The sequence below is a fragment of the Crinia signifera genome, chromosome 1 (genome assembly GCF_055691185.1).
Source record: "Crinia signifera chromosome 1, ASM5569118v1, whole genome shotgun sequence".
Classification (NCBI taxonomy): domain Eukaryota; kingdom Metazoa; phylum Chordata; class Amphibia; order Anura; family Myobatrachidae; genus Crinia; species Crinia signifera.
The window spans coordinates 376,867,019-376,881,531 of NC_139217.1; the positions used below are offsets into that span (position 1 = coordinate 376,867,019).

The 14,513-nt window shown below is 42.3% G+C and overlaps 1 protein-coding gene across 1 annotated transcript in view; it reads right to left on the bottom strand.

The window, feature by feature from the left end:
* Positions 1-704: 704 nt before the first annotated feature.
* TMEM116 (transmembrane protein 116) overlaps positions 705-14,513 on the bottom strand; it is a 95,237-nt gene continuing 81,428 nt past the window's right edge. The window contains exons 9-11 of the mRNA XM_083151425.1: positions 7,758-7,902; positions 6,282-6,358; positions 705-3,037 (exon numbers count right to left, since the gene is read on the bottom strand). Of these exons, the coding sequence (XP_083007551.1) occupies positions 2,840-3,037; positions 6,282-6,358; positions 7,758-7,902 (420 nt within the window). The 3' untranslated portion in view covers positions 705-2,839. The remainder of the gene's footprint in view (positions 3,038-6,281; positions 6,359-7,757; positions 7,903-14,513) is intronic.

A 14,513-nucleotide genomic window follows, 5' to 3' on the forward strand; every position in this document is an offset into this window, starting at 1 on the left:
GCTCGACAATGGCAAGGTTGACAGTCGAAAGGTCGACATAATCTACATGGACACTATCAAAGTGTCAGGCGCGGTGCCTCACTGAACCTAGCACACTATTCTATTCTCCCTCCACGCCCTAGCTGATGGTAGGGCATGAAATACCGCCTGTTGGCACATGTTGGCTCAAGATAAAACAAAGTGAAAAAATCATGTTGATCTTTTGACTGTCGACTGTTCAACTTGCCATTGTCAACCTAATGCTTGTGTTAACCTTCCAACACCGTCGACCTTAGCCATGTTGACCTACTTCAGGTTTCAAGGCCTGTTGACCTTCAGTGGTCGGTCCAATGCATGTCGATCTTAATAGGGTTGATCTAATGGCCGTATCCCCATACATCACTAGCCTCTCTGGCGTAGTTACTAACCAGCCATAAACCATACCATCAGACATTGCTAGATAATAATGTGCTATGGTGCCCAGCAATGTCTGAGATTCTGCACAGCTCCAGGGTTTTCCCAAGGGTTATAGATGCCGTGCATGCAGGTTGATTTATATTCTATTCACACGCTGCTCTGCTATTCCTCCAACTTTTCCCCATTGTCTAAAAAAAAAATATGGAACTGTCCCACTGATAGCAGGATGTACGCAGAAACTTAGGAAAATGACACATTGTTGTTTAAACAATCAGTAAAGTTTATTTTAATATTTTTACAAAGTCAGTTCCAACATTTTCTAACACTTAAGGTGGCCATACACACGCATTTATCTGCAGATCTGTCTGGTTGGAACAAAAACATGGTTATGGATGAGAGCAAATGACAGTTGACCATTTGCTTGGAAATGCTGGAAAAGTGACAAACGGTCACTCATCCATAACCATGTTTTTGTTCCAACCAGCCAGATCTGCAGATAAATCTTACTAGTGTATGGGCACCTTAACAACTTTCATCAATAAATATGCCTCAGGGTTGTCATTAAAACAGACACCCCTTTCTACACACATTGCAACTATGTTGCTTTGTAGCATGCTGCGTAACATTTCAAGTGCACACATCCATAGGTTAAAACTATAAATTGGGGGGAAACCAAACACAAATGTTATTCATTACATGTAGAGATTTTTTTTTCTCTATTAAATGGGACCAGAACTCAGAAAAATGTCTCCTGTTCTTGTTAATGTTACAAGTAGGTGCAATGTTAGAGTGGCCTTACTAACCACACTGTCCATAAATCATAAGTAATACAATTGTATTTCTAGCTTTCATACAAATGATGCAATATAATTAATTTCATGTATTTAGGGAGACAGTGAGGATGATTGTGTACACACCCACATGGCTATTGCCACACCTACACAGTGCTGGTCTCAGTCTAGGCCCTTGAACCATGTGGCACTAAAACCCGTCCTTGATACCACGCTCCAAACATCTAAATAAAAAATATTTATGTACAGTAGGGTGCTTTGCCATTAGGGGATTTAACAACCAGAAAACTTCATATACTGTAGAATAACTGCATTAAAACACTCCATATTAGAAGGACATGTTTCATATGTAGTAATTAGCGAACATTAAAGGATCATTTCACCCAAAACATTTGTTTGATAAACCCTTAAATAAACAATAACGATTTAAATATTATAAGACGTAAAAAATAAAACCCTGAAAGTTAATTATTACATTAGAGAACAGAAAAATGCAAACTACTATTAGTTAAGAATTTAAAACCCAGAACCCCACTGTGTAGACATTTTTGTTTCTGACCATTTATCAAGTTCTTCTTTGGCTGGGACCGTTCCACTGTTCAGGGACAGTCCTATACACAGGCCACAGAATTCAGCGAGGGAAAGTTAGAGACAGCCCTAAAACCAAGCTTATATTCCTTTTTCAGGTACAGTACAGTACATGCCAAAGTAGTCCCTGATTTAAAATTAGCATTGGTCCATCTCTGCATCAGTAGAATATCTGCCAGTTTAGAGCAACTTTTATCCATCTTGGCAATAGACAAAATGGCACCATACCTCCTAACTGTCCTGATTTCAGTGGGACAGTGCTGTTGTCTCGTCCTTGTCCCACAGTGGGGGGAGGTTGGGGTAGAAGCACTGTCACTGCTGCTCTGCATAGCAGGCATCTGTACACAGTGCATGGAGAGTCTAGGTGAAGCGGCATGCTCCCACAGTGATGGAAACGGGGGTGCCACACATCCTTGTCCCCTCCCCCCTTGCTAAGGAGGTCCCACTCCTTTTTCAAACAGGTATTATGAAGTTCCTAAATCATCACAAAGAAATCTGGGAGGTACAATACATTTTTTTAATTAGTTTTAGTAGCTAAAGACTATTAGTTTTACTTTAAATATTGAAACCCCACCATAATAAAGCAGCTATAATCTTCCTTCTCCTTAATGAATGACAATGAAAACAAATCATAGCAAAATACACCTACAAAGTCTTAATAGTCAAGCCGCAATTGGCCAATCAGATGCTTCGAACCAGTGCTGAAAGTCAACATCATAATTTTTTTCCCTCGTTAGCCCTTTAGGCACACGCTATGGCTACCACCAGCCGTTTCTGCATCTCTGTGTGGGTCTGTGGGAAGCATGCCCTCTATTCAGACTGCATTTGCCCAAACTGTCCATCTGCATCCACAATGTGCTGCAAGTGAAGAGGAAAACATCTCTGCATAGTGCATTTGGTGGTCAGATGCAGAAATACACCCAACTCAGAATAAGCCTCGTATACTCAAAGTCCACTGAGACTCCTGTCCCATGAATGTTAGTGTTAGTAGTGCAGGTGAAACATATTCCTAGGTCTTTAAGCATAGGCCTCCACCAACATGCAAGCATACTCTCCAGCAGGCATCACAATGCAGACACACTCGGTGATCCAATGTAGCTGGTAGAGGTCTGCATGCTGGCATACACCTTCTTCTGTGAGCGCAGAAGGGGCGTCTGTGTGTCAACATCGCGGTAGTAGTTTTGTTTCATGCAACGCAGCATTTTCTGTGTCCACCCATATGCCAAACAGTTAAGAAATCCCTGGGATACTGCAGCAAAAGCCTGGAAATAATTGAAATGCTAATTAGAATGATCAACACCAGGAAACAATTATTGTGTTAATGCCATATATTGTCTGCACATGAAGCAGAGACACATGGCAGCTGGCAAAGGTCTTCAAAAAAGCACGAGACAGTCTGACATAATCTTTAACAGTAAAATACAATACTCTTATGTATAAAAGCTAACCTTTTCAGTAACAGATATATATGTAATTCTGGGGTGTTTTCCATTTCTAGTAGATGGTAAATTGTCAAATTGTTCTGCACACATGATGGGTTGTCACTCAACCCATGCATCATGTAGTCAGCAGCTTCCTAGAACCCACTGCATGGCAGACCACGGCACAGCAGCATGTGCTGTAAGGTAAGGTAAGGAGATGGGGGGATGTACAGTAAGACCAAGCCAGCTCCGGGCCTCTCAAACAAGCCTGTGAGTCGGCACTGCAATCAATGCGGTCTATCTCATGGACCCTCGGAGTGAGGGGGAAAAGGGGCTGAGATCAACCAACCACCCCCCCCCTCCCCACAAAGCCACACTCATTTATTAGCAGCCGCCACACCGGTTGTGGAAGCGATAAGTGACACCACACCGCTGCACATCTGTAGAAAACTGCAGTATTTTAAACATGATGACATGTTGCATGGTTTGTTTCATGTTCATACAATACATAACGCCTATACTCATTTTTTTTTTAAAGCCTATAAAATCCTGAAACAAGGATCGAAAAAGCTAATTTTATTTTTTTAGATCCTAAAAATCTGTCTCGGTGCCCCAGAAAAATGTGCATAAATTTACATTTCTAACTGCTATTTTTAGCTTTTTATATAAACTTATTATAGAATTGTTGGTCCTTTAAACACCAACTGCTTTGTATTTCCTCCAGCAATGTCATTGGTATTGCAGGCCTAACCACAGTATGTGCTGGATGACTCACACGTGTCATTGTTTTGAAACTACATTTATATGAGTAACTTCTCTTCTTTTAGAACCAGCCAGATGTTTTAAAAATGTTACATTTTGGAAAAACTTCAAAAACGCATTTATAACATGATGGAAAATCCCACTGGATACAGTCGGTAAAGCTTGTGTAAATAACAATGTCATGCCCTAAAACCAGTAAGAAACCCGCTAACAAATAATGTTTTGCTCACAGTTTCAAACAAATAGTCTCTCAAGAGAAAATCACTAAAGCTTCTAAAAAAATCTAAATAAGTGATATTGCCCATAGCAACCAATCAGATCCTGTCTATCATTTGCTAGGATGCAATAGAGAAATGATAGACAGAATCTAATTGCTTGCTATAGGCAACATCACCTATTTACATTTTTAGAAGCTTTAGCTAATTTACCTCACAGCCCCACAGCTAATTTACCTCACAGCCCCACAGCTAATTTACCTCACAGTTTAGCCCAGGCATGTCCAAACTGTGGCCCTCCAGCTGTTGTGAAACTACACATCCCAGCACACCTTGCCATAGTTTTAGCATTCCCTAATAACAAAACTCTGGCAAGGCATGATGGGACTTGTAGTTTCACAACAGCTGGAGGGCCATAGTTTGGACATGCCTGGTTTAGCCTATAGATAGATTTCCAAAATGTGGGTCATTTGCTCAGTAAATGCTCAGTATAGAAGATGTTTCTCTTTCTTCTGCATATGTACCACATTTGGTAATAGTCTGTACAACTAAATGTACCTACACACTGGGCGATTTCAGGGCCTTTTCGAAGCGATCTGGCTTAATTTGACTAGATCGCTTAGAAAATGCCCCTACATCGCTCAGTGTGTGGGGGCCATAGCGATATCAATGTGAAGCCCGCAAGTCTCTATCTCCCAGCTATTAATATCAGCATGTTGAATAAGTCTAGTTACAGTAATCGCCAGTCAGAGCCAGTGCTCTCACCTAAAAACACTGGCCCTGACAGATAGCTCAGCACACACCGCTGACTCATTGCTGTGCAGCACTGTGTGCTGAGCGATCTAGCATTGCTCAGCAAAATCTCTACGTGTATAGGCCCCATAACTGTATTAATCAAGGTGATTAGATTAGAGAGAAAACACTTTCCAGATTCTGTCTATCATTTTTAGGGATGCAACAGAGAAACGATAGACAGAATGGGGGAAATTTACTACGATGTGTATTTCACTTCACATGTGATGTTGCTATGGGCAACCAATCAGATCCCAATCAGGTCTACTGTCTTCTAGAGGGTGCTAAATAAATAAGAAGTAGATTCTGATTGGTTGCCCATAGCAACATCACATGTGAAGTAGAATACACATCTTAGTAAATTTCCCCCTATGTGATTGGTTACTATGGGCAACATCCCCTCTTTATTTTTAGAAACTTAAATAAATTTACCCCATTGTGCATGGCTGAGTGCAAGCACCTAATCATAGCAGTCACATAATTAATTCTGGGTGATATTGAGACTCTACATAACTAATATTACATTTTACTACAGTTTATGGGGGTTATTCTGATTTGTACGCAGCAGGACGCACGGGGACCGATGTGCTATGTGCGCCAGGTGCACGCACCTAACATAGCGGGCGCGGGGCATAGAGGGGCGTGGGGCACCAGGCAGCTTCATTAGAATATGAGAACGCCCAGCATACGCTGGATGTTCTCATGGTAATAAGGAAGTGACGCGGGTGCTGGGGGCCGGCAGCTGACATTACCGGATGTCAGCTGCCCGCCTATTTCTGTTCCAGCGTGCACACATATGTAAGTGCCTGGGAACACACAATGCGAGAGCCGAGGGGGGTGGCATTCGCCGGCTGGGGTTTGGTGGACTTGCAAGGCTGCAAATTTGCAGCCATGCGAATCAACCAGAATAACCCCCTATATGTGCTTAGTACTTCAATGACCATCTCTACTAGGAGACTGTTTAGACTGCCTACTGTCTCTAGGGTGACCAACTCATCCCTTTAATCCGGGACACATATTAATTACACAGGTTCTGTGGCAGTTTAAAACCAGGTGAAATGGAGTCTTGAGGTGTGGCAGTTTAAAACCAGGTGAAAGCCAGCCACAAAACCTGTGTAATTAATATGTGTCCCGGATTAAAGGGATGAGTTGGTCACCCTAACTGTCTACTAGGAGACTGTGTAGTGTGACTTCTGTAACTGAAGCATTGCCTTGTCATTTTAGTATATCTTCCTCTTTGCATCGATTTCTTCTCAATCTACAAATTCACTCGTGTTTTGGCATAAAATATATAATTCATGAAAGTATTAACTCACCTGAATATAATACAATATTTTGTACTCTTCATCCTTCATATGGCTGTTAGCCAGTGTGCTAATGGCCAATGTCACAGCTGTCAAGAAAGAAAGACATGCCACATTCTTATCTGTCACACGCATATCTACCCCATCATTACACGCTTGCATGGATATGTACAACTACCAAATATGTAGAGAAAGCACATTTTTCATATGGACAATTCTTTTTACGAGTACATGCTGTAGGCTTCATAGGAGAGTGGCGTGCTATACAAGAAACTAATCGTATCTACAAGTACAGCAAAGACACACTCACTTCTGGAACTTTTTTTTAACTAAATTTATTTTAGAACAGTAACTGATTGCTGGTTGGAACAAAAATCTGGTAATATCTGAATAATATCTGAATGAGTGTTTTTGTCAGTTTTCCAGCATTTCAAAGCAAATGGTCAACTGTCATTTGCTCCCAAGTTACTAGATTTTTGTTCCAACCAGCCAGATCGGACAATAAATCTTTAGGTGTCTGGCCAGCTTTACATGTTGTACCCAATGCACCCATTCATAACAATTAGATCGTAATTACGGCAAGGATGCGGTGGCCGGCAAATTTACAGAGGGCTGAATTTGGCCGAGTTGACGATTTTATGTACGGCAAACTCAGCTGAATTCAGCCATACGAACAAATAGCCCATCAATAGAACTCGGCTGCAAAGAGGGCCATAGACTTCTATTAAATCATCTAAATTACAATCATTCGTATGGCTGAATTCATCCGTGTATTCACCTCAAAAAAACAAATGGAAATGTTTATGTACTTTGCTGAAAACCCCTTGTGGCACCATGTAAATAAAGTATAATTAAAAAAATTAACATCGCATTTAGCCAATATATTTATTTTATATGAATAGCGGTATACACATGGGACAATTTAGGGCGCCATATCTAACAAATCTGACTGAAGCACTGAACACCCGATATCAATGCACAGTTCAATCACTGAAAATCAGGCTCTATCCAATCTACAAATTAGCATTTAAAATGTGAACGATATTTGTTTCTGTTTAATATTTTGGGACCAAACCCACATGAAGTGGGTCGCTACAAAAATTAGCCACCCGCTTTGATCTGAGCCAAATTTCGGATGATACATTATCAGGTCTGCTGGTTTTTCTAATCCCAGTCCAATGTCAGACACTGTCGCACCTGTGGTGAGTTGAGTAATAGTGTAAAGCAAAGTGGCAGGTTTCCCACTAGGCACGTGCTGGGGTGGCACAGCAGGCTGTCCCCCTCCTCCCCACACTGCCATATCTCATCAGACTGCTCTTTTTTTTTACCCGGAGAAGAGATTCTCCCCAATGCTGCTGTAACATGTAGGAAACATTTTTGGGAGGGAGGGGCTGGATGTTTGACAAAATATTCTCCTCCCATCTATCCATCCATTTTACACACCACTGCCACATGAGGTGGTTATGAGTTCACACTCAGGATACTGACCTGGTAAGCAGCAGAGAACAAAGATGACAAGAAACAGCCGGAGATTCAATCTTGTTACTGTGATCACCGCCCAGTGCTTATAGTGTAAGGACCCTGCTGTTGTCAGATACCTTCTAAATAAGATATAAAAATAACCCGATATTACCTAGAAATAAATAAAATGATCAGATGAGTAAAGTCTTGCAACAAAAATATAAAATATGCCCCCTTGGAGCCTCATTTAGAATATACCTAATTGTGCACTCTAAGGGGTATTCAATGTCAGGGGCACAGCTGTCGAGCAAGCTCGACAGTCGTGCCCCTGTCCCGTTCTCGCTTTGCTTGACTTGAGCTTGGCGGTCAGAATTCAATGTCCCAGCTGCCGAGCGGTGAGAAAGGGGCGTGGCCACGAGTTGAGGGCGGAAATAGACGAGCTCCGGCCGGGAGCTCGCCTATTTCCGGCTTTTCTCGGCAGAACGAGCCCGACGGCTTGTGATGTTGGGCTCGTTCTGCCGAGAACCTCTGTTCAATGCTGTCGGGGAAGACAGCATTGAATAGGGCCCCACAGCCATCTCCCCCGTCGGGAGATGGCTGCGGGAGCACGACCAACATTGAATACCCCCCTAAGGGTGAAATGTAATTAAAAAAACAGATGATTTTGCCATGTAAACAATTGCCTCTTTAATAAAATGGGAAAGCTCTCCCAAAATCTCTCACTTTCTGATTCTCACACCCTATTACATTTGGCACCAGTGTATACATACGCATGTGTATACATACGCAGGTTGCTCATGATCAGTACTATTTTTCTGGAAAAATAGGTCCAGGGGTTGGGTCGTTAAAATAAAAAAATATATATGTATAGAGAGATGTATATATTGTATTTAGAAACAAAGGCACTCACAGGTGACTTTAAAATAAAACTTAAATGTTATAGAAAGTACATTTAGGCCCAGAACAGGTTCAGGAACCCAGTTCCTGATGATCTCATATTTAATTAGAGGTTCCTGCTGAAAAATAGCCCTACTCATAACTCAATACAGGTTGAGTATCCCTTATCCAAATATCCCTTATCCAAATATCCCTTATCCAAATTATTCCGAAAACCATAGTTTCCAAAATGTACTTTTATTTTAAATTTTTTGCTAAAAACCTACTGGGTACATCTGTAACTGGCACTACTGGGGAAATAACATGTAACTTGTACTAAATTTGTGCAAGGACATGATTGCTTGGCATTTCAATTCAGTATCTGAGATAGTACACAAACTTTGTTTCGTGTTTTAAAACCTTGTTTCATGCACAAATAAAATATATTTGTGTGTATGTCATGTGTTTGATGTATATACAACATAAATGCAAGATACCTCATTCAAATATAAGAATATTCCAAAATACGGAATAATCCGTTATCCAAAATTCTCCTGGTCCCGAGCATTTTGGATACTCAACCTGTACTTATAACTAATTAATAAGATGCAGTGTTCCAGGGTAAGTAGTAAATGACTCAATTAGTCTGTAATATATTAATGTAAGGGGCTGATTCAGAGGTGGGCGCGAGCCAATATTTTTTGCAGTTGACCTATGTATGCAGATCTGCCAAGTCCACGAGCGGTACTGTGAGGGCATGATTCAGCATTATTCGCTAAGTAGTGGCCTCTCATTGCTTAGTAAGTGGGCTAATGCCGCCTACTGAGCGAATGAATGCTGACCCCCACCACCCAGCGGATATACGCGGCAGCATTTGTATGGATGTGTACGCTCACACATCCATTCGCATGCGAGCATACGGGGGAAAAATTATTCTATGCCACCGACCATCGAATGATTTTTCCCTCATTTGCAAATAAATGTCAGTCTTACCTGTCTTTTATTTGCTTCAGCTGTGGCCGAGAACGGGTGTGATGTCCGGCATCTGCCCCGCGCAGGCTTCGACCCGCCTGCGTATGCATGGGGACGCCAATTGTTTTTCTGGGCACACCCACCATTTTTGTAGGTGTCCCTGCCCACTGACTGCCCGTCTCTGTGTGAACGCCTCCGCGACTGTGATAGTTGCCCAAGGCACTTAGCCAGCTGCCCTACACCTGCATATAATCGCCCATAGGCACGCACAGAGCCGCACCATCGGTCCCCGGAGCGAATACCCTGGGAACCAAACCAGCGTGAATCACCCCCTGAATGTGCAGATCTGGGGCTGCAATGTCACTCACAGTGTCCCAAAATGCAGAAGCATGCTTGACATGCTGCTCCTGTTGGAGGAATTGATGGACAGCATTACAGAAGATGGGGGCATGCTGAAGCTGCTTCAGCAGTGTGATTTCACCGGACATCCTGAGAACCGGAGATTTACTCATCTGTTCGATGTTCCTGTAGAGGTATCAGATCTAGCATGTTTGTACGCAGCAACAGATCACAGAAGCTGTCAGTGATCGTCCAGACATCTCCTACAGTTTTTGATTTTTGCATACACAGATGCAGTGGCTGTGCTATAGCATCCACCTCTGTATTATTGTAGTTTCACCTGAATGTACTAAAGAGCAATTGGAGGAGAATTATCAAAATTCTCCTCCAAGCCTAAAAATTTGCATTCCAGATCACATTTCCCATACTTGTAATGGGAAATGTGATCTCCTGAAATGTATCTGGCCCATGTCAGCCATGTATGTCTGATAGACACATGGGGCCAAATGTCATAGTGTGTCAGAATCAGAAAGTGAGAGATTTTGGGAGAGTTTTCCCATTTTTTTAAAGCGGCAATCAGTTACACTGAAAAAACAGGTTGATCTTGCCATGTAATTCATTGCTGCTTTAAAAAAAATGGGAAAACTCTCCCAAAATCCCTCACTTTCTGAAACTCTCACCCTAATACAGTGCAAACAAGAAATATACATAACTTGTGATCAGGCGCTGATATGTTCAACACGTATAGTACTTCTCCGCCGTAAATGTACCCAAGGTACCATGCAGAGGAAAGATATTACTATGGTAAAGTACAGTTAAGTACAACAAAATTTTAATAAACACAGAACAATTTCTGGTAGGTCACATACAGATCCTCCAGATATGTGAATACAAATCTAAATTTCCAATATAACAATGATATTTTTAAAAATCCATGTGGGGAGCCTCTTAATGACTCAAAAAGTGGGGCAATTACCGGATACGTTGGAACTGATCACCAGTTCAAATAGCGCATGTGAAAATGTCCCGGGGCAAAATCACAGGTATCAGCTCCTTTACATCCCGGCACCTCGCTCCTGAGTCAGTCAGACTTGCCAGGCAATCATACAGTACCAGGGAAGTCCAAGAAAAGAGCATTTTCTCCTTCATGGAGAGGGTCAGCATAATCATCTACAAGGACACTATATAAGACGGGACTGGACACCTGGGTAAGGTATACCCACTTAAGACTTTGAAAAAGACTCCAGCAGGAGTCGAAACGCGTCAGTCTGGGAGTACCATCTGACTGACTCAGGAGTGAGGTGCCGGGACGTAAAGCAGCTGATACCTGTGTTTTTGCCCTGGGTCATTTTCACATGCGCTATTTGAACCTGCGATCAGTTCCAACGTATCCAGTAATTGCCTCACTTTTTGAGTCATTAAGAGGCTCCCCACATGGATTTTTTAAAATATCATTGTTATATTGGAATTTTAGATTTGTATTCACATATCTGGAGGATCTGTATGTGACCTACCAGAAATTGTTCTGTGTTTATTAAAATTTTGTTGTACCTAACTGTACTTCACCATAGTAATATCTTTTCTCTGCATGGTACCTTGGGAACATTTACGGCGGAGAAGTACTATACGTGTTGAACATATCAGCGCCTGATCACTAGTTATGTATATTTCTTGTTTGCACTTTATTCTGTGAGGGGGTAAAAGGAAAACCCTCTTTACACAACTAGATAGGCTGCTGTGCGCACTGTTGGGGAGCACTTACCTGTACTGCACACTCACCCTAATACATTTGGCCCATGCAATGTGTTAAATATTAATATTGCACATTTGTCACATCCATGAGATGCGGATTGTGGATAAATATGTGCGGAAGTGCTATATACAGGAGTAGTGCCAGTATAATATAAAAGTTGCCTTTTTCACATATAGGGCCTGATTCAGACCTGTTCGCTAGGCTGCTTATACTCGTAGCCTAGCGTACAGGTAAGTGCCGCCCCACCACGAACACATCCCCTTGTATCCAGCCGCCCGGGCGAAAACTAACTTGATGGTCGCTCACCATTGAATGATGTTTTCCCCATTCGTAGATAAAAGTCAGTCTAGACTGACTTTCATCTTGGCCGGAGATGGATGAATTTGGATGAATCCTCCTGGCTGGAGATGTCAGCCACCTGCCCCACGCAGGCATTACACACCTGTGTTCCCAGGGGAACGCCCAGTGTTTTTATGGGGATGCCTGCACTAATGGCAACCCTACCAGCGGCTCTAACCCTAATGCTAACAGTAATGAAAACCCTAATAGCAACTTTAACTGCAATGCTTATGGTAATGGAAACCATGACTGCAACTCTGTCACTAACAGCAATCCTAACCGCGACTCTGATGGTCCCATACATTACCGCAACTTCACTGAGGGGAGACGATGCAGCTGATCCCCCTTGAACCACCCGGGAGCTTCCTGGGCAGCAGGATCGCATGCGATATATTGTATTGCGATCCTTTTGCATCCCGATCTAGGGGCTCAGATCCGATGCACAGTGGACCGCACATTGGATTGGATCAAACACAAGCAATTTTCCAGATTTCATGCATCGGAATTGGGTGAACTCAGACAAAATTGCATAAGTGTATGGCCAGCTTAAGCCTAGCACCAATGGTACAGGGGCGGATCTAGGGCCAGATGCACTAAGCTTCAAAAGTAATAAAATGAAGAGTGATAAACAGCCAGCCAATCAGCTCCTACCTGCCATGTCACAGACGGTTTTTCAAAAATGTCAGGCAGGAGCTGGCTGGTTATTTATCACTAAAGCTAGGACTCTTCCCTTTCTGTGGACACTAGTGTCTTGTTTCTATCTTGCCCAGAACCAGAGATATCAACCTTCCAGCAGTCGGTCTCTGCTCCAGCTCCAAACGTCTGGTGTACAGTTTTATATTTTTGTCAATGGATTGCTCTTGCTCAGTCCTGATCTCTAATCCCCAAGTCCCCAGCACCTCCTGAAAGGTGGGACTCTAGGTTTTTATACTATTGAAGGCTAAGCAATCTATTTCCAGATAATGGAGATATCTGCAGTCAAAAAAGCTGCACTTCCCCCGGAAAATGACGAATATTAAGTTCACTCCATTATCCAACCCTCCACTGTGTATAAATCCCCCCTACCTCCCTGGAAGTCATTTACAAGGGACCCTTCATTCCGCTCAGTGCCCCATTCCACACGTTAGTGTTCTCCCTCCCACCACCTGTGCAGTAAAGGAGTAATTAGCAAAAGTTACTGCTCCAGGTCCTACATGTTGAGTGGAACATAGAGCACCCCCTGTCACCCGTGGGACATCACAGCTGCTGCTGATAGCATCCCCCACCCCTAGGAGGGGAGAATGGGTAAGGGCCCCAGTGCATTGCTTTGCCCAGGGGCCTACACTGCTGTTAAGACGGCCCTGGACCAGTCACATACCATCTAGTCTGTGGACCTAAAACCTCCTCATCCAGAGCAGCCAGAAGACCGTTGATGACAATGGGGCAGATGTATTAAGCATTAACAAGAGATCAATTCAAGTGTGATAAGGAGAGATAAACGTCCAGCCAATCAGCTCCTTACTGACTTTTTTCAAACACAGCCTGTAACATGGCAGTTGGCAGGTGATTGGCTAGACGTTTATCTCTCCTTATCACACTTGCATTTAACTCTTGTTAAGGCTTAATACATCTGCCCCATAATCTCTCAGGATGCCCGTACTAACTATAACATCTACAATACCCATCCAAAAAGCCTCTACATGGGGGCATGACCATATTAGATGCATGAAAGAGCCCTCATGAGCACCACATTTGGGACATTGTGGGACATTAATGCTCCCCATACGAAACTATCTATCCGGCGTATAATAGATTCTGTGAACAATAAAAAATTGTATTTGCTGAAATCTAACGGTTAGGGTACTAAGGCAGGGGCTGGCAATGGCTAATTCCCAAGTGTCCTCTGCTATGGATCCTAGATCAACTTCCCACTTAGCCTTAAGTAAGGGTAGGTTACTAGAGTGTACTGAGAGCTGAATATTCTAATGTCCTTATTAACACGTTCATTTCGACACCTAGGGTATTGGTGTTTTCATATACAGTAGTTCTGTATAATCGTATTTTCCCCTCATACATTTAGGGGGTGGTTCTCCCTGTCTCAAAATATATCATGTACAACTAGAGAAGGAAAGAAAGAGACTTTATTGGTGCACTCTAGAGATACTGTTACTGGATTCCAATGAAAAGAGGTTGTTAAAAATTAACTTTTACAGTTCCCATAAAAAGATTCCCTTAGTTTGGGGTATATACTGTAGTTTGGGGTATATTTTGTTTTTATTTTTAATTTAAAAAAAAAACAAGGTAAGAACAAACGAGGTGCAAAAAAGTGTTGAAAAATTGTGGCAGCTTTTTATGCAGGGTGTGTAGATAATATCTTAGTTTTACAAATAGTCCTCACTGACTACGGTCCTCAGACCACTATTCTATGCTCCTGTATGGGGTCTCTGTTCATTATATATAGCTACAGGGGTGTTAGCCAATTTTTTAAAATATTTTATTTATAATTGTCTGAGTCACTAGTTATT